The sequence below is a fragment of the Pan paniscus genome, chromosome X (assembly GCF_029289425.2).
Source record: "Pan paniscus chromosome X, NHGRI_mPanPan1-v2.0_pri, whole genome shotgun sequence".
NCBI lineage: Eukaryota > Metazoa > Chordata > Mammalia > Primates > Hominidae > Pan > Pan paniscus.
In genome coordinates this window covers 26,006,717-26,027,482 of record NC_073272.2, presented here as the reverse complement: position 1 = coordinate 26,027,482, position 20,766 = coordinate 26,006,717, and the positions used below count along the sequence as shown (strand labels likewise).

Below are 20,766 nucleotides of genomic sequence, written 5' to 3'. Positions count from 1 at the left end.
TCTTTTAATTATTTTAAAATGTTCATTAAGTTATTGTTGACTACAGTCACCCTGTTGTGCAGTCAAATAGTATGTCTTATTCATTCTTTCTAACTATCTATTTTTTGTACCTATTAACTATCCCCACCTTCCTCCCAATCCCCCCACTTCCCATTCCCAGCCTCTGGTAACCATCCTTCTATTCTCTGTGTCCATGAGTTCAATTGTTTTGATTTTTAGATCTTACAAATAACATGCAATGTTTGTCTTTCTGTGCCTGGATTATTTCACTTAACATTATGATCTCCAGTTCCACCCATGTTGCTGCAAATGATAGGAATTCATTCTTTTTTATGGCTGAATAGTACTCCATTGTGTATATGTACTACATTTTCTTTATCCATTCACCTGTTGATGGACACTTAGGTTACTTCCAAATCTTAGCTGTTCTGAACAGTGCTGCAACAAACGTGGGAGGGCAGATATATCTTTGATGTACGGATTTCCTTTCTTTTGGGTATATACCCAGCAGTGGGATTGCTGGATCATATGGTAGAGATCCATTGCTGGATCTCTATTTTTGGTCTTTTGAGGAACTTCCAAACTGTTCTCCATAGCGGTTGTACTAATTTATGTTCCCACCAACAGTGTATGAGGGTTCCCTTTTCTCCATGTCCTCACCTGCATGTGTTATTGCCTGTCTTTTGAATATAAGCTTTTTTTTTTTTTTTTTTTTTTTTTTGAGATGGAGTTTCACTCTTGTTGCCCAGGCTGGAGTGCAATGGCGCGATCTCGGCTCATCACAACCTCCGCCTCTGGGGTTCAAGTGATTCTCCTGCCTCAGCCTCCTGAGTAGCGGGGATTACAGGCGCCTGCCACTAAGCCCAGCTAATTTTGTATTTTTAGTAGAGACTGGGTTTCTCCATGTTGGTCAGGCTGGTCTCAAACTTCTGACCTCAGGTGATCCGCCCACCTCAGCATCCCAAAGTGCTGGGATTACAGGCGTGAGCCACCGCGCCCGGCCGAATATAAGCCATTTTAACTGAGGTGAGGTAATATCTCATTGTAGTTTTTATTTGCATTTCTCTGATGATCAGTGATATTGAGAACCTTTTCAGATGCCTGTCTGCCATTTGTATGTCGTCTTTTGAGAAATGTCTATTCAAATCTTCTGCCCAGTTTTTGATAGGATTATTAGACTTTTTCCTATATAGTTGTTTGAGCTCCTTATATATTCTGGCTATTAATCCCTTGTCACATGGGTAGTTTGCAAATATTTTCTCCCATTCTGTGGGTTGTCTCTTCACTTTGCTGATTGTTTCCTTTGCTGTGCAGAAGCTTTTTATGTGACCAAATGCCTTTCAATGGGTGAATGAATAAACAATTGTGGTATAGCGTTATAATGGACTACTACTGAACAATAAGAAGGAACAGACTATTGGTACATGCAACTACATAGATGAATCTTAATGACACTATGCTGAATGAAAGACACCCTCAAAGATGTATGATTTCATTGATATGACATTCTGGGAAAGGGAAAACTATAGTGATGAAGAACAGATGACTGTTTGCCGGGCTTAGAGGTGGGATGAGGGTGTAATTACTAAGACACAGCCTAAGGGAGATTTGGGGGATGATGGAATTCCATATCCAGTTTGTGGTAGAGGCTATATAAATCTATGCATTTGTTAAAACTCATAGAACTTTACACCAAAACAAGCATCAATTTTACTATGTGTTATCTTCTAAATACAGACCTGAACACCAAATAGGTCAATTTTACTCTTTATTATTTAAAAGTAAAATGGAAACACAATGAGATATCACAACGTACACCCTAAAATGGCTAAAATGTTTAAAAGACTGATCATAACAAGTGCTGGCGAGGATGTAGAGCAACTGCAACTCTTAACACTGCTGGTGGAATTGTAAAATGGTACAACTATGTAGGAAAGTTTGGCTATGTCTAAAATATTAAATATATACCTACCACACAAACTAGTCATTCCACCTACCCCAAAGAATTGAAAACATATGTCCACACAAATATATAAATGTTCATGGCAGTTTTATATGTAATAGCCCCAAACTGTGAACAATCCAAATGGCTATCAAGAGGTGAATGGGCAGATTGTGCTGTATCCATACAATGGAATAATACTCAGCAATTAAAAGGAATAAACTATTGATATATGCAGCAATAGAGATGAATCTCAAAATAATGGTTCTGAGTGCAGGAAACAAGACTAAGAAGGGAAAAAAAAAGGAGTGGCAGAGTTAAGAGATGATATGTAGCCCATAATGAAATTACTGAACTAGAAGGCAGGTTAAGAGAAACTATCCAGAATGAAGCATGGAGAGACCTAAAACATGGAAAATATGTTTTGAAAAGTGCAAGAGACATACAGGATACAATGTGAAGGCCTAACAAATATTTCTCCCTTTTTTTATTTTTTTGAGACAGGGTCTCACTCTGTCGCCCATGCTGGGGTGCAGTGGTGCAGTGGTGCAGTCACGGCTCACTGCAGCCTTGATTTCCCAGGCTCAAGTGATCCTTCCACCCTCATACACTGCTGATGGGAATGTAAAATCATGCAACTGTTTTGGAAAATAGTCTGGTAATTGCTAAAAATGTTAAAAGTCAAGGTACTATATGAGTCAGCAACTTCACCTCTAGGTTCATGGCCAAGAGAAGTGAAAACATGTACACACAAAAACTTGTACACAAATACTTACAGCAGCATTATTCATAATAGACAAAAGGTGGGACAACTCAAATGTCCATCAACTGATGGAAGAATGGATAAACAAAATGTGGTATATCCATACAATGGAATATTATTTGGCCATTAAAAAGAAACAAAGTACTGAGACATGCTACAACATGGATGACACTTGAAAACATTGTGCTAAGTGAAAAAAGCCAGTCAAAAACAGCATATATTTTATGATTCCATTTATATGAAGTGACCAGCATAGCAAACCCATAGAGACTAAAGGTAAACTAGTGGATGTCAGAGGCTAGGAGGATGGGGGGAGTGGGAAGTGACTGCTTATGGGTATGAAATTTCTTTTTTATTATTATTATTTTTTATTTGGAGACGGTGTTTTGCTCTTCTCACCCAGGCTGGAGTGCAATGGTGTGATCTCGGCTTACTGCAACTTCCACCTCCCAGGTTCAAGCGATTCTCCTGCCTCAGCCTCCTGAGTAGCTGGGATTACAGATGCCCACCACCATACCTGGCTAATTTGTTGTATTTTTAGTAGAGAGGGGTTTCGCCATGTTGGGAAGGCTGGTCTCAAACTCCTGACCTCAGGTGATCTGCCCGCCTCAGCATCCCAAAGTGCTGGGATTACAGGCGTGAGCCACCGCAACCGGCACTGGGTATGAAATTTCTTTTGAGAGTGATGACATATTCTAAACTTAGATCATGTTGATGGTTGGACAATTCTGTGAATATACTAAAATTTGAATTGTATACCTTAAATGGTTGGATTTTACAGTGCGTGAATTATATCCCAGTAAAGATTGTTTTAAAAAGCCATGATGGGGCCAGGTGCGCTAGCTCATGCCTGTAATCCCAGCACTTTGGGAGGCTGAGGCGGGTAGATCACTTAAGGCCAGGAGTTCGAGACCAGCCTGGCCAACATGATAAAACCCTGTCTCTACTAAAAACACAAAAATTAGCTGGGGGTGGCGGTGCGCGCCTGTAGTCCCAGCTACTCGGGAGGCTGAGGAAGGAGAATCACTTGAACCCGGGAAGTGGAGGTTGCAGTGAGCTGAGATTACACCACTGCACTCTCGCCTGGGGGACAGAGTGAGACTCCATCCTCCCCCGCCCCTGCAAAAAAAGTTATGGGGCACAGTTACAGAGAAAGACAAATGACAAATGGAACAAAACAGAGATCCTAGAAGCAGATCCACATACATAGGAATATTTTATACATCATGGAGCTGGCTCTGCAAATTAGTGGGCAAGTATTGATTGTTTCAATAAAGAGTTGAACTGTATGAAGTTGAAGTTGAAAAACGTTAAAGTGAATGCTTAACTCACACTATAATCCACATCGAATCCGTTTCAGGATAAAGACATAAGTATGAAAAGTCAAACTACAGAGCTTTAAAAAACTAATATCAGAGAATAACTTCATTACTATCAGGAAGGATTTCTTAAGACACATAAAGCATTAATCATAAGGAAAAGATACCAATTTTACCAGGTTATAATGATGAACTTAAGTTAATCAAAAGACACAATAGAGTAAAATGGCAAGCCACAGACCAAGAGAAGATATTTACAGAGATTTTAAAATTACATGTATGGCCAGGTGTGGTGGCTCATACCTGTACAGCACTTTGGGAGGCCAAGGCAAGAGGATCACTTGAGCCCAGGAGTCTGAGACCAGCCGGGGCAACATGGCAAAACCCCATCTCTACCAAAAAAGAAAAAAATAGAAAAATTAGCCAGGCGTAGTGGCATGCACCTGTGGTCCCAGCTACTCGGGAGGCTGAGGTGGGAGGGGTGGTTGAGCCCAGGAGGTAGATGTTGCAGTGAGCCAAGATTGCGTCACCGCACTCCATCCAGCCTGGGCGACAGAGCAAGGCCCTGACTCAAAAACTAACTAACTAAATAAATAAAATTACATATAACTGACAAAGGACTAATATCAAGACTATATAAAGGGGCCAGCCATGGTGGCTCACACCTGTGATCCCAGCTCTTTGATTGAGCCCAGGAGTTCGAGATCAGCCTGGGCAACATAGTGAGACCTTGTCTCTTAAAATAGATGATAGATAGATAGATAGATAGATAGATAGATAGATAGATAGATAGATGTTTATGGATCAACAAGAAAAATGTAAGCGATCCAATAGAAATGGGCCATTCATAGAAAATAGGCCAAAAAAAACCAATATAGGCTTGTCACAAAAGAGGAAATGTGAATAACCAATAAATATGTGAAAAGATGCTCAATATTATTCATAATTAGGGATATGTTCATTAAAATCTCAATATAATATTCTTTTACATGCACAAAATTGGCAAAACTTAAAAGTGTGCCAATATTACCATGTTCTCATTGCTGCACATCCTCACCAAAACTCAATATTTTCCAATTTTGCTGTGAAGAGTGTAAATTGGTCCATCTTGAAACAAAGCTTAGGACTGCACATGTGAACAAAAGTTCTCTGGAAAGGAATTTGGAGGAAAGATACTTTATTTCCGTGCATGGTTTGCAAACTAGGGAGAGGAAGGCTTCCCTGTAAAACAAAGGTGTTTTCCAGAGAACAAAAACAGGGTTAGGGTCTCATAGCAAAAGTTCTCGACCAAGTTCCCAATCTGGTCTGTTCATGCAAATAAAGGACTGAAACTTAGTTTTGATTGGTCAGTGAAGCTGAGTTCTGATTGGTTGATACAGCTGAGCCCTGATTGACTGAGGCAGGTATGCTCTGATTAGTTGATTCAGGTGAGTTCTGGAGTCCCAAAGTTGAACAGAGGTGTGGATTTAGGGGGAATTCAGAGGATATGGGTGACCTCTAGTCAGCAAATGGCTGCTTGGCTCTATTTTTACAGTTTTTTTCCTTTTTTTTTTTTTTTTTTCCTATACCAGTTGGTTCACATCTATTTTAAATTTAGGCCCAGTTAGCCACTGGGGATCCATCTTGAATGACTGGCTCTCTCAGGTTCACATTTGTTCACACATGTTAAATTTGAATAAGATCAGGAATGACATTCAGGGACAGTGGTGATGTCTGCTACAACAATGCTCTCATTCTTGCTCATTTAACAAAATGTGTAACATACAGGGAAAGGAAGAGATGGAGAACTCTTATTCAGCACTGTGTACCTAGCATTAAGACTTTTTTTACATGCTTCTTTATTTAAAGTTGAGGCAAAGAAGGTACTCAGAATGCTGTTATTCTATGAAAGGAAATTTCTGGCTGAAGTTCCTTCTACTAGGGAGAAATAAATCAAGAGCACTGTTACTCCATCAGGACAGTCTGCACATTTACAGACTATCACTCTCTTGCTTCTTTTTTTCTTTTTTTTCTTTTTTTCTTTCAGCAATCCCACCACTGGGGACATACCTTCTCTCTTCAAGAGACATCCCTTTCAAACATTTAAATTTTTTGGTACAATAATGATCACATGCTGGGGCACGGGATTAAAGGGATTCTTTCTTCTTGGTGCCATTTTATGATGACAAGACAAATCCAGGAGATGTTATATGTGAAAAATAGGAATTCCCGAAGAAGCAAAATGCCAGTATGATAAGTAATAATTACACACAAGATGTAAGAAAACTTCTTTAGCTGAAGAGAGACTTAACAGAAAGAAAGGAATCAGCAAATAACAAATCCCAGATGTGATTAGAAGTACACACAAACACACACGTGCACACACACACCCCTAGATAGATTCTAGTGACCTTTCTGAGTTCCAAAGACAAAGGAAAATTCATATGAACTTCAGGAAACAAAGGAAGAGGCATTGGAGTTCTCATAACACTAAAGTTGGAAAACAATGAAACATCTATAAACTGTGAAAGAAAAGAGACTGTGAACAAAAGTTTATACCTACTAAGATCATTTGTCAAGGCAAAAATAGATGTTTTGGGGTAGTCAAGGTTTTAGAAAGAATATACACCCACATACCAAATATGAAGGAACAAACGAAGTATACATCAACCAAATGAAAATTTATTCAGCACAGAGATGTCAAATGGGGAAAGATGAAATGGACAAGAAACAGCAGTAGCCAAAAATTCTGCAGTGTACACTTATGTCTAATAAATTATAACAGAATTTGTAATATAAGACATAAGAAAGGATTGAAATAGAAAACACATATCAAAGTAGAGTTCAAGACCAAATACGTTAAAGAGGACAAAAATATCCTGTAAAAGGTACAATCATAAATAAGATCTGTCAAACATCTATGAAACAAAAATCGATAGAAACCAATTATATAAAGCAAAACTTTAAGTACAAGGAAACTCCATAAAACTCCCTTATAGTGAGATATTTTGATATTTTTTCAAAAATTAAAAATCAAATAGTCGCCAGGCACGGTGACCCATGCCTGTAATCCCAGAACTTTGGGAGGTTTAGGTGGGAGGCTCGCTTTAGCCCAGGAGTTTGAGACCAGCCTAGGCAACACAGCGAGAACCTGTCTCAGAAAAAAACAAACAAAAAAACTCAAGTAGTCAAAAAATAGCAAGGATATAGGATATAAAGGATCTGAATAATCAACAAGCTCAGTTTTATCTATAAGTTTATACCTATAAATGTAAAGATACATGTTATACTATATCTGTGTTGTATTTTCAAAAAAATTATGTCTTGCCGAAAAGGAAAACTTCAAAAATTCCAAAAAAAAATGTAGAGGTTATACAGGCCATACTTTGAACTCAGACCAACAAAACTAGAGATCAAGGCTAAAGGGATTAATAAAAATGTTTACTACTTGAAAGTTAAACTCTACTTAAATAGGAAATCAAAACAGATGTAAAACTATCTAGAATACAAAAAAGGACAATTCATATACAATGGCCTATAGCTAAAGTTGTATACCAAAGGAAATACACAGGTTTCAAGGATTTCCTTTAAAAATAAATGAAAATTAATGAAATACAAAACATCAGACATTTTAATTAGATAGTAAAATATACCAGAAGAAAATAGGAAAAGAAAATAGGCCAGGCAGGGTGGCTCACACCCGTAATCCTAACACTTTGGGAGGGGGAGGCAGGTGGATAGCTTGAGTTCAGGAGTTTGAGACCAGCCTGGGCAACATGACAAGACACCGTCTCTACCAAAAAAATACAAAAATTAGCTGGGCATGGTGGTGCGTGCCTGTGGTCCCAGCTACTCGGGAGGCTAAGGTGGGAGGATCACTTGAGCCCAGGAGGTCGAGGCTGCAGTGAGCTGTGATCACACTACTGCACTCTAGCCTTGGCAACAGAGTGAGACCTTGTCTCAAAAAAAAAAAAAAAAAAAAAAGAGAAAAAAAGAAAAAGTAACAACGAAAGATAAAATTAAGTAGAAAACCAAAAAATATAAACAAAAGAGCAGTTTCTTTGACACTACCTATGAAATAGCAAAACCTCTGAAAGCCACTTAAAGAAATATGAGCCAGGCACAGTGGCTCACACCTGTAATCCCAGCACTTTGGGAGGCTGAGGCAGGCGGATCACCTGAGGTCAGGAGTTCGAGACCAGCCCGGCCAACATGGTAACTCATCATCTCTACTAAAAACACAAAAATCAGCCAGGCATGTTGGCGTGTGCCTGTAATCCCAGCTACTCTGGAGGCTGAGGCAGGAGAATCTCTTGAACCCGGGAGGCAGAGGTTGCAGTGAGCTGAGATTACACCACTGCACTCCAGCCTGGGCGACAGAGCAAGACTCCGACTCAGAAAAAAAAAAAAAATATGACAGAAAACAAAACATATAACATTTAAGATGAGGAAGGAGATGCAACCAGAAATGCGAGAGAATGAGATTATTAAATAGTAAGAAAATATTGTATCTCTATGGCAATAAACTGCAAATCTAGAAGAGTGGTTCAAATCTTGGCTGCACATTGTAATCACCTGAGGAACTTGAAAAACTACTGTCTGAGACCCATTCCCACCGGGCTCTGGGAAGTTCAAAGGCTGCCCCGTGTAATTCTATGACCGAAATCGAGAACCACTGAATTCTTCCAGGGCTTGGACCACGTGGTCCATGGACCACAGCGTCAGTATCACCAGGGAGCTTGCAGGAAGTGCACAGTCACAAGCCCCACTCTGGACTCACTGAATCAGAATGAGCATTTTCACAACATACCCCGGATGATGCATATGCACATTAACAACATGAGAAGTATGGATCTAGAGAAAATGGATGATTTTCAAAGATACCAAATCTTAAGAAGAAAAGCTGATGGGCTAATTAATGTAGAAGAGATCGGAAAAGTAAAGGCCTCCCAATTTTATTTTATTGATTGATTGATTGAGACGGAGTTTCGCTCTTGTTGCCCAGGCTGGAGTGCAATGGCGCGATCTTGGCTCACCGCAACGCCGCCCAGGTTCCCAGGTTCAAACAATTCTGCCTCAGCCTCCCGGAGAGTAGCCGGGACCACGGGCGAACCACCACACCCAGCTAATTTGTGTATTTTTAGTAGTGGCGGGGTTTCACCATGTTGGCCAGGATGGTCTCCAACTCCTGACCTCAAGTGATCCGCCCTCCAAGTGCTGGGATTACAGGCGTGCGCCACCGCCGCCTGGCCCCAAGACCTACCATTTATAAAAAGGCATCAGACCCAAGTGCTTTCACAACTGAGTTCTATCTGATCTTCAAGGATTAGATAATGCTTCCAGTTTTTAAACTATTGGAGATTGTAGAAAAGTTTCCAAGTTTATTTTTTAGAGCTAGAGTTAAATTAATATGCAAACTAATTAGTATTAGTCTCGGCCGGGGGCCATGGCTCACGCCTGTAATCCCAGCACTTTCGGAGGCCGAAGCGGGCGGATACCTGAGGTCAGGAGTTCAAGACCACCCTGGCCAACATGGTGAAACCCCGTCTCTACTAAAAATACAAAAATCAGCTGGGCGTGGTGGAGCATGCCTGTAATCCCAGCTACTCGGGAGGCTGAGGCAGGAGAATCGTCTGAGCCCAGGAGGTGGAGGTTGCAGTGAGCCGAGATCTCACCACTGCACTCAAGCCTGGGCGACAGAGTGAGACTCCATCTCAAAAAAACAAACAAACAAAATGCATGCAATCTGAATCAAAAATCCCAATGAGGCTTTTAAGGGAAACAGGGTAAAATGATTTTCATGTTCCTATGGAATAAGTGTCAAGAAAACTATGAAAAAGAATAGAACTAAAGAGGGACTTGCCTTCTGGTTCACCAGAGTATTGTGAGAAAAACAATATGACATTGGCACAAAAATGACAAACAGATCAGTAAAACAAAATAGACTTCAGAAATAAATCCAAAGACATATATGATGACAACATAAAGTGTCATTTCGGCTCATGAGGGTAAAGGGTGACTTCATAAACAGTACTGGAATAGGTGGCTCTCTATCCAAGAGAAAACAGAAATTAGATGCCCTACCAAACAATACATTTTTAAAAAATTTTTTTGAGCTGGGGTCTCACTCTGTCACCTAGGCTGGGGTGCAGTGGCACGATCATAGTTCACCATAGCCTTGGATTCCTGGGCTCAAGCTATCTTCCCACTTCAGTCTCCAGAGTAGCTGGGACAACAGGTGCATGCCACCTTGCCCAGGTAATTTTTTTTTTCAAAATAATTTTTAAAATCACCATTGGATCTGCTAAACAAAATAATTTTAATTACATAAAAATCCAAACAAAACAATAAAAATATAGGAAGAAAATCTAGGCATATATTTGTAGAACTTTGCGATGGAAAAGACCTTTTTAAGCAGAACAAGAAACACTAGGAATCATAAAGGAAAAAAACATTTGATTACACAAATATTAAAGATTTTTATATATGAAAAGATTACATAAGCAATAACAAGATAAATCATGGACTACAAAAATGTGCAGCAAATGTATTAGAAAGTTAATAGGCTTAATGTACAAAGAACTCCAAATAGAAAATGGGGCACAGGATTTGAATAGGCAGTTTATCAGAGCGACAACTTAAAGTGCTATTATATACATACAAGTATTAAACCCCACTAGGAGTCCAGTCAAAGCAAATTGAAACAGCAATGACATATTCTTTTTTTAACCTGTGAGATTAGCTGTAACACCCACTGTTTGTAAGGTTGAGGGGAACGAACTCTCCCATATACTGGTGTAGACACATGAATTACATTTGATGTTTGAAAAAGAAAATCCCTGAACCCAGAATAGAATTGATATTGTGGTTACAAGACAGATAAAAGATTTATGTGTATGGACTAAGACTAGAAGAGAACAAAGACAAGCAATCCCTTTAATAAAGGTGGTGGCCTTGTGGGTGATCATTTTCCCAATTTTTGTTACGAAAGCATGCAATAAAAATAACTTGCAAGATTTCCATCTTTGTATAGTAAGTACATTTGCCCTTTAAAAATTAATTTTCTGAAGAACAACCAAAGCATACTGCCTTGAGAGAAAGGAACTTTAGAAAGTCTGCCACAACCACCACTTCAAGGGGGAACAGTAAAAATCAATAAAAGTGGACACAAACATGCAAGGCTAATGGCGAAACCTCACATGTTGCTAGTGTGCTAATGTCAGAGGGCAATCCAGAATTGGACTAACCTTTATTAGGATGATGTAAGGGAACTCTTCTCCCCCTTTTCCTGTGTTCTAGCCTGGGAGGGCTGGAGTAGATGCTCCCTTTCTCTGATGACAGAACTAGTCTCCTGATAGCTCACAAAGGAGTGGAAGGTAGGCCCCATGCCTTCAAATGACTGGCTGCATCAGTCAAGGCCTACATTGGAGGGAAAGAGATTGGAAACAGACTCATCTCAGCCTCTGGGTCTCCCAATCCAGCCTTACTAGAATAAATCGCACACTTAATTGGTGGTTTCTTGTCTATCTTCAATGCGGTTAGAACTCAAGAGGGGAGGACAGGTGACTAGAACCTTCAAAACCCCAACAGATGGCTTTGCAATACCCCTCCTATTTCAAAGAATCTCAGACAAAAGGAAATGGGTTCTGCATTTAAAAGCAGAAACTGGCCTCTTAGAAAGCAAAATAATATAGGTCTAGTTAACTATTCTATACTTTTAGTCAATGTGTTTAGATACTTCTGTGGTAGTTCACAGAGCCAAACAACATCTAGAAGTCCTGAGCAGGTTTTTAGTAGCCAAGTCTCCTAGTGGCTTTACAGTCTCGACAGGTCACTGTAATGCCAGATCCTTTGTGTCCACCAATACCAGCAATACAAGTAACATGGGAGACCAATTGAATAGGAAAAACCAAGTAAAGGAAAGTAATTCTTGATTTTGACCTCAAACTTCATGGACTGAGTACTTCCATCGCAGAGGTCAAAACATGATTTTGAAATCCAAGTCGGTACAGATGCTACGCCTATATGCACCAGTGACATGTTCCTTGGTGCTATTATTAGTGTTGAACCACTGAAGGGAGTCGAATCACCTCCAGCTTCAAACAAGTTGGGAATTCATTAACTGTGTGATTTAAGTCTCCTCGTTTCGAGTATATACCTTGTCTATAGCCAACACTCCACTAGGGTAACTTAAAACAAAATAGTAATTTATTTACAATAGCAAAGATGTCAAAAATAACAGCAACAATATATAACAAATCCAAGATTTTTATGAAAAAGGCAAACAGTATATACACGAAACAAAAGATGAAACAAAATCCATAGGGTAAACTTAATTTGACCTTAACTAAACAGTTACAGAATGTGGCAAAATGGTTATGATTTATTTAAGTAACCCTGGGCCAATTAAACACACACACACACACACACACACACACACACACACACACACACACACAATCTTTTTCAACCCTTCTCTTTTAAATGCTGAATCTTCCTCTCAACTCAGTTTACCTTTGAAGAATGTAACCATGGGAGGCCACACAAGATTTAGGAAGTGCAGGCTATTTACATGTGCGCTAAAGGCATACTTGTTGACTTGGCAGGCTCACACTTTTAAAACAGCAAATGGAAGGTATAAACTGTCTGGGGTCCTATTTTTCTCTCACTGTTCATTTCTGATTTTTTGTGATAATTTCTTATCTACCACACAAAATGCTGAACCAGTCATCTTTTAGGTTCCTCAAGTGCTCTAAAAGTGTTTCCCAAGTTTGAACAGGCATCAGAATCACTTGGAGAACATGTTAAAACAAAGATTGCTGGGTCCCACGCCAGTTTCCCAATTCAGTAGGACTAGGGTAGGGCTGAGAATTTGCATCTTTAACAAAGTCCCAGGAGATTAAGATGCTGCCAATGCTGTCCGGCCACACTTTGAAAACCACTGCTCTGAAAGATTGCCCCTTTAAGATATTGATTAGCCATGTTTTTCCTTACATGAATGCTAGAATTTGTGGGAAATGAAATTATTAATACTGAGATTCCCAGAGAATACAAATACAGCAGCATGTTATCGGACTTGTTGGATCACAGACAGGTTAGGTGTCATTTGTTGGGTGTTCCATTACAAAAGTTTTCCAGCATGCTATGTATGGTTTTGTCTGATTTATGGCTCTGGACAGTGACATTCACCACATTCCCTTCGTCATTTACCTAAAATTTTAATTTATTGTTTCAACTATTAGGCAAACGTTTGTTCATACAGTTGGAAGAACTGCAGAATCTTGTCTATAAAATCAAAGATGGCACAACTCTATCTCTTTTGACTCCTGACATTTACTTAACTGCCGATTTTTAACTGTGGCAATGACCATTCCCTAGTATGTTAGCATCTACTAGTCCTCTAAACTGGGCGCAGTGGGGTAACTCGAGGGCATGATTTCTGTTGTGGAGGTGGTAACAGTCCCCACTGATTAAATATGCTGTAAATTAATACTGAAATGAACTTTAAGTGCTCTCAAAAACCACTTTATGCATGAGTAATTTATCTCAGGGGAATTGGAGATGCTAATAAAACAAATCCTTTATGAAGATAAAAGAAAAAATGAATTCCAAGGACATGCTCATCAAAGGACTCACCAATCACCTCTTAACTTCTCTGAAATATTACTTGCAAATTCACAGAACTGAAATATTACCAGTATTTGCATCCGAGTCACAAAATTCAAAGCAATCAAGCACTTTGCATTCCACTGCTGTGAAAAAGAAATTAAGAAATGGGGGGATGAAAATAATCCACTGCTTTTGATGTTTATTAGGTTTACAAAAACTGTACATTTTTTTTCCTTGAGAAAAAGCATTAACTTAGTACTGGTATCAAATAGACTAAACATTCAATAACAGGAAAATATTCTGATTTTTATTTTTGCACGTTATTCTCAAGTACACAATTACAATAATGTCACACATCCCTATATGATTTTCTTTTTATGTATTTTACTTTCTTTACAAAGTGTACAGAGGGAGGGACATACAATATTTAATAGGATATTTCTACAGAACAATAACTTATATTATGTCCTTGTAAAAATCTGTACCTCTTTAAAACATTTAACTGAAACATCCATTTTTTTTAGCTTTGCTAATCAAAATTGTTTTAAGAATTAAAACTAGGTTGTAACTAATGTCAGTACATAACAGTGACTACAATTTCATTTTCTCTTTATACAGACAAGTATGTTTTATCATATTCACTTGACCAAACCCTTAAATACCTTTTAAAGGTTTTAATGTTGTGCTTTAAAAAGAAAAGAACTGTGTATGATTCCAGAGTATGTAAGAGAAATATAAAATGTGTTGTGTTCTTTATCTTTCAGTTTATTTAAAAAAATATAGTTAAATGACCCAATCAATCATTTATATTTTCTGTATTAATTTTATAGGATTTAAAATTAATACATTTCCACTTTCATTTAAGTGTTTTTACATTATTTCTGGGAAAATAAAAATTAAGGGAGATTTTAAAGGTTCTCACAAAAAAACAGACAGAGCTTTCAAGAATCGCAGGGCAATGAATCACGGATCACAAAATTGTAAGTTAGTTAAAAAAAAAAAAAAAAAAACACATTATGGGGGCCAAGAAGGTACAGGAATTTCCTATAAGATAGGCTAGGAAAACCCATGCCTTGACTTTGACTGGCATTTGGGCTGGAGTTCACACCTGCCTAAAGCACTTGGTTTAAAACTAGACTAAATCAGTCTAGCACTTCAGAGGTTTGCCAAACACCAAATATTTTGATTTCTAACCCTAAAAATATAACTCTTGAATACAAACATCAATGGCAAAGAGAAAGATGAAAGGTAAAAACCTAAGCACACAGGGGATGGAGCACCATAATGAGGTGACAAGGCAGCTATCGGGTGGGAAGACAATTTCTAAATCTCCTACAATGTGCTAGATGCATACGGACCAATAGCCAACTGAAGGGACCCCAAAAACTGTTTTCTGTTCTCCAAGATTCGTCTTAACATAACCAAGTTCTAATTAACCGAGTGTGTTTTATGAATGTATGACACTGATTCAGACCTATGTGGTGTCTGGGCGCGGTGGCTCACGCCTGTAAACCCAGCACTATGGAAGGCCGAGGCAGGTGGATCACGAGGTCAGGGTTCAAGACCAGCCTGGCCAAGATGGTGAAACCCCATCTCTATTAAAAATACAAAAAATTAGCCGGGCGTGGTGGTGGGCGCCTGTAATCCCAGCTACTCGAGAGGCTGAGGCAGATAATTGCTTGAACCCAGGAAGCAGAGGTTGCAGTGAGCTGCAGAGGTTGCAGTGATCACACCACTGCAGTCCAGCCTGGGCAACAGAGCAAGACTCCATCTTAAGAAAAAAAAAAACAACAACAAAAAACAAACAAAAAACCTGTGGAAGACTTAGTGATGTTCCAAATAAGGCCTCAGACTTTCCTTATCCACTTAAAACACATCTTTACCTTTTAATCAAAGCCAACTTGAGTGTTAAGTTTTTAAAGTTTGCTAACTATAACTGAGAAATAACAGATCAGCCTGAACTTGCCGAGTGTGAAGTCATAATTAGCACCCGTTCTCTGGTCCACAGAGCCATCACTTCTTTTCCATCCCACTCACTAGGTAAGACAGAGTTCCCTCTCAGGCTTCTCAAAGAGAACTGTGGGAGTCATGTCTGGATATTCATTTGCTTTTCAGAAAAACATAAAGACATGGAGCTGAAATTGTATGAAAACATTCTACCTAGAAACATCTTAACCTCTATGTTTCAATTACCAAAGATATTTAAAAGAAAATATCTTTACTCTTTAAAAATACTAGTGTCCTTATTTTCCTTCTAATTCTTCACCTGAGTAGTCTCTCTGAAGAGCATGACTTACAAAATGCTCTCTCATGCATCCCTGGATCTTTCATGTTATTGTAAATTTAATACTTTTCATTATAGATTTTAAACAACTACTACTTGGGGTTGTGTGTATAAATATGTAAAATAAGCAATACACACAGGTACATGATATATATGTGTATATATATAATTCAGGGTACATTTACATACATAAAGTTGCAAAAGATCCTATAAGCCATGAGTTACCTCTAGGAGATTCCAAAATGCAGTCCTCAGTAAGTGTCATTTGTAGCACACAACCATTCCAAGATGAAGCCGCACAGACACAATAATCAAAATACAACATGAGCAAGCACAATTTTTCAATAAGGTTTTCTAAAAGTTTGCTATGCTGACAAAAGATGTAAATAATCCAAAGAAAGCCAAAAGAAGTATATTTGAAAAGTAAACACGAACCCAGCCACTGCTCTTTACTCAGCAAAGCCAGGGACGCAACAGCTCAAATGGAAACTTTCACTGTCAAGTGGTCTGAAAATATTAAGCAAGACAAGTAAATGACTTCCATGTTATGATAATTAGACCTGACTGTAAAATCTCCCATTTATATTAGTAGATGTCTCTGACAATTTTATTGTGAGAAATGTATGGGGAAAAAAATGAGTCAACATGAATACTTTCAGAGTTACCAATATAAAGTTACCTTAAGTTAATGGTCTTAGAAGAGTACCATCAAGGTAAGCAAGGTAAATATTTAAATAAATATAAAATTCTAAGATATAAAACTTCGGTATAGAATCAGGGATTACTTTATTAAAAGTAACTAGCATGTTGCCAGTTTTCCCTATTTATTAAACAAACTGAATAGAATTCAGAACACACTACTGAGCAAAATGTATATTAAAAAAAGTCAACTAGAAGTAATAATTCTATTTGTACACAGCATAAATCAATATACAGTATTGTATGTGAACGAGACTGATTGGCTTTAAAATGAATTTTCTGCTTCAAGGCCAATATCTCTACAAACGTTCTGTAGAAGTATTGTTAGGGCAGGCCAACTTCTTTATGATGTCGCATTATGTGCTGGTTCTTTTCTGAAGGTCTTCGGAAGCCTTTCTTGCAGTACTCACACCGGTGAGGATAGTCTTTCGTGTGAATGGAAATAACGTGCCGTTTAAAGCCTGAGGCATCTGTAGTGCTATACTCACAGTACTCACACTGATACACTTTCCTGCCACTGTGTGTCTTCATATGCTTTTTAAGCTCACTCTGTTGCCTAAATCCCTTTCTACATCTCTTGCACCTAAATGGAAGATCCTTTGTGTGAACTGAGAGAATATGGCGACTTAGAACAAATGGATCTGCAATCTTAAAGTCACAATGTCTACACTGGTGCATTTTTTTGCCCTTGTGGGCAGCCACGTGTTTCTTGAGTTCTGAAGGCCTGTGAAAGCCTTTATCACACATGTCACACTTATGGGGGTAGTCTTTCGTGTGAACTGAAATTATGTGTCGTTTCAAATCACTTGAGTTCGAACTCTTGTGGTCGCAATGCAAACACTGGTGTGTTTTGCTTTCTTGGTGGATAAGAGCATGTTGCTGCACCTCTTTGGTATCCGAGAAAGTCAGAAGACAAATGTCACACTTGAATGGCATCTCTTTACTATGCTTAGTTTTGACATGCGTTTTCAAGTTAGAAGAGTCTGCAGACCTATATTCGCAGTACTGGCATTGGTACGGCTTCTCCCCAGTATGAATTCTCATGTGCTTTTTGAGCTCTGACGGGTGACGAAAACCCTTACCACACTCCACACAAATATGAGGAAAGTTCTTGCTGTGGACCGCCAAGAGGTGGCGATTCAATAACCCTTGTTCAGCTGTCTCGTATTCACAGAATTTACACTTGTGCATTTTGTTGGCTCCCTTTTCCTTATGCACCATTTTGTGAGTAAACAAAGCCCCTGCATGAGAGAAATGCTTCCCACACTCATCGCATTCAATGGCCTTCTCTGCCTTGCTGGTCAGCTTGTGGCTCTCCAGGTGGTTGTGTAAACTTATCTTCTTGTTGGTAGTGTAATCACAGTCAGTACAGCGGTATTTCTTCTTGGCAAGGTGTTCGGGATGGTTTTTCATGTGCCTTTTCAAAAAACCTCTCGACTTAAACTTCTTCCCACAAATCATGCAAGGATAGACAGTCAAAGGATGTCCATCAGGGCCAATAATTATTGCTAAAAAAGGAAAAGAAAGGAGTATGAGTGCTCAAACCAAGTTCTGTTCCAGTTTCTTTGCGAATATAAAGTGTGGGTTCTGACCACTGTTGGCCAAGGACTCCTAAATTGGACTATTTGCTACTTAACATTCCTTTTACTGTTTTTCAACACAAGAGATATAGCAACCTAGTCATAGAGAAAATGGTCTGGAAACTTCATTCATGAAGACTGTATCACCTTCACTCCCTCTAGTTTAATAAAATTAATGAATATGTAACTTTTATCAATTAGTGATTAAACCTACAGCAATTTAGAAATTGGTGGAAAATTGGCTGGGCACGGTGGCTCACGCCTGTAATCCCAGCACTTTCGGAAGCCGAGGCAGGCAGATCACCTGAACTCAGGAGTTCGAGACCACCCTGACCAACGTAACATGCTGAAAACCTGCCTCTACTAAAAATATGAAAATTAGTGGGGCACAGTGGCACACATCTGTAATCCTAGCCGCTTGGAAGGCTGAGGCAGGAGAACCACTTGTACCCAGGGGGCAGAGGTTGCAGTGTCAGTTGAGATCACGCCACTGCACTCCAGCCTGGGCGAGAGAGCAAGATTCTGCCTCAAAAAAAATAATAAACTGGTGGAAAATTATTCATAAAAATAAACTTTGGTGACAAAAATTTCCACGGTTTATTCCAAAAAACATAACTTACATTAACTTACAGCAAAGTTTAAATATACCCATAAAATTTTTAATATGCAAATCATCATACAAGAATAGGAATGTCATATGAACTAAAGTACTTATCCTGCTGCTCTGTAAATTATGCCTGCTTTATGCTGACATAGATTCTCTAAATATATTAATTTATTTAAAAAGTTAATGTTTATAACATATTTGAGGGATTTCATTCCATGTACACATAAAAATCATCCAAGTTTTCAATTTTTCTCATCCATGTTTCAGCCATGTCCTGTTTCTTTTTATCCAAGGAAATCATTCATGAATATCACTGAATTCTGAAAATTATATTTTCAAGTTCAATAGACAAAGCTATATATGGTCTAGCAGCTAAAATGCCATTGTGACACCCCTGTGGATACATACTAGAGTTTCCTCTGAGAGCTCGCAGAGCACGCTGCGCCATGGAACTCGTGCGCCCTCACCTGTTTGGTACTGCCTGGAATCAGGTCTTCTCCTTTTCTTTGGTTTTTGTTTAGCCAGTCTGCCGAGGCCAGCAGACTCATCTATGTGCAAGAGGGCACTTGCAGTGCCATTCCGGTTTTCAATTCCATCAGAATTATTACCTAACAATGTGTATTAAAAAACAAAATTATACAGTATTATAAATTTTAAAGAATTAGGAATTCTTCATTAACTACAACAACGAAAAGTAAGCCATGATACTCATGAATGACAGAAATTCCCCATTCTAGGTCATGGGTTTTATGAGCACATTTATTATCGCGAGACCGTAGGAAACGCCTAGCTTCCAAAGCTAAAAAACACATGTCAGCATTTTTGCCCCATGGATTCCCTTGTTGTCTCCCAAAATGAAAAAGTCATGGGCCAAACATAATCAAGATGAAAACTTTCAGCCTGAAAGCCTGTGTACTTCTTGCAGTACTTCCTTCTACATAATATACACATGAAGGAAATTCCTGTTAAAAATAAAGACAAAAAGTAGACTTTATACTCTAATTCAATTCAAATAATCCTTACAGGATACTGGTATTTCAGACTTCTGAAACCTAAGACCACAGAAACCATTTTTCAATCATGGATTCATGTTTAAGAACCAACTTCTTCAATGCTAAGAGCTGCTGGGCAACTTACCATAAGCTGCTGCCCATGCAATCGGCATGAAGGTTTTGATTTCATTGTCATCCATTTGCTGCTCGTGCACGGCGGCGGCTGCCGCTGCTGCTGCAGCATCCTCCTCTCCTACGATCACTTCCATATAAACTTCGTCAGCGATTTCAGCAACATCTAAGTAGAAAGTTACAAAAACTTCTGTGACCAGGTTTATAGAGATCACAGGAAACACGTTTTTATTTGAATTCAGTTAATAGACAAAATGGAAAGATGGTCCAAATATTACATACCTAGAACATAGCTTTCACGTAGTAAGCACTCAATACATATTTGTTGAATGAATCATTTACTTCTTGGCTTTCACCATAACTTGGTTTTAAAGCAACATCATAAGCATATATAAAGAGTCAAAGATGTTTCCCTTGGAATGTAGTAGCATAATAATCTCTAAAATAATGCTACTTATTTCAAACACTGGCCACTTAAAAGCTCCAGAAACATAAAATTTTCTCCCACAAAAAGGCCACCTACTTACTTAAATCTTCATCTTCTGGCTGAGAGTCATTGACAGTCATATAAACCATCTTTTCCCTGGGAACACGAATACTGCTGTTCTGATCAAGCAGTTCAACTCCATGATCATTCTCAGGCTCACTCTCCACAATGTCTACAGTTCCACCTATCAACCAGGGAAGACGACAGCTTCAATAATTTATTTGAAAACTGCATTTCCACCTATTTCTTTTTACATACTTTTCTTATTACTTTTTACAAACTTTGGTATTACTATACTGGAATTCTTACATAAAAGTTACTTCAGAAGAGACTCCAAATGTTCTCAATCTAAATAACCCAAAAGTAATCAGGC

At 38.7% G+C, this 20,766-nt stretch overlaps 1 protein-coding gene across 28 annotated transcripts in view; it reads right to left on the bottom strand.

Moving 5' to 3' along the window:
• Window positions 1-12,189: 12,189 nt before the first annotated feature.
• ZFX (zinc finger protein X-linked) overlaps window positions 12,190-20,766 on the bottom strand; it is a 70,239-nt gene continuing 61,662 nt past the window's right edge. For 25 of the 28 annotated variants that reach the window (XM_063601789.1, XM_034950518.3, XM_034950521.3 and 22 more), the window contains 4 exons: window positions 20,434-20,577; window positions 19,920-20,072; window positions 19,250-19,390; window positions 12,190-18,103 (listed from right to left, as the gene is read on the bottom strand). In XM_063601789.1, the coding sequence (XP_063457859.1) occupies window positions 16,920-18,103; window positions 19,250-19,390; window positions 19,920-20,072; window positions 20,434-20,577 (1,622 nt within the window). In that variant the 3' untranslated portion in view covers window positions 12,190-16,919. The remainder of the gene's footprint in view (window positions 18,104-19,249; window positions 19,391-19,919; window positions 20,073-20,433; window positions 20,578-20,766) is intronic. The other 3 variants (XM_063601799.1, XM_063601800.1, XM_063601803.1) reach the window with 1 other exon arrangement.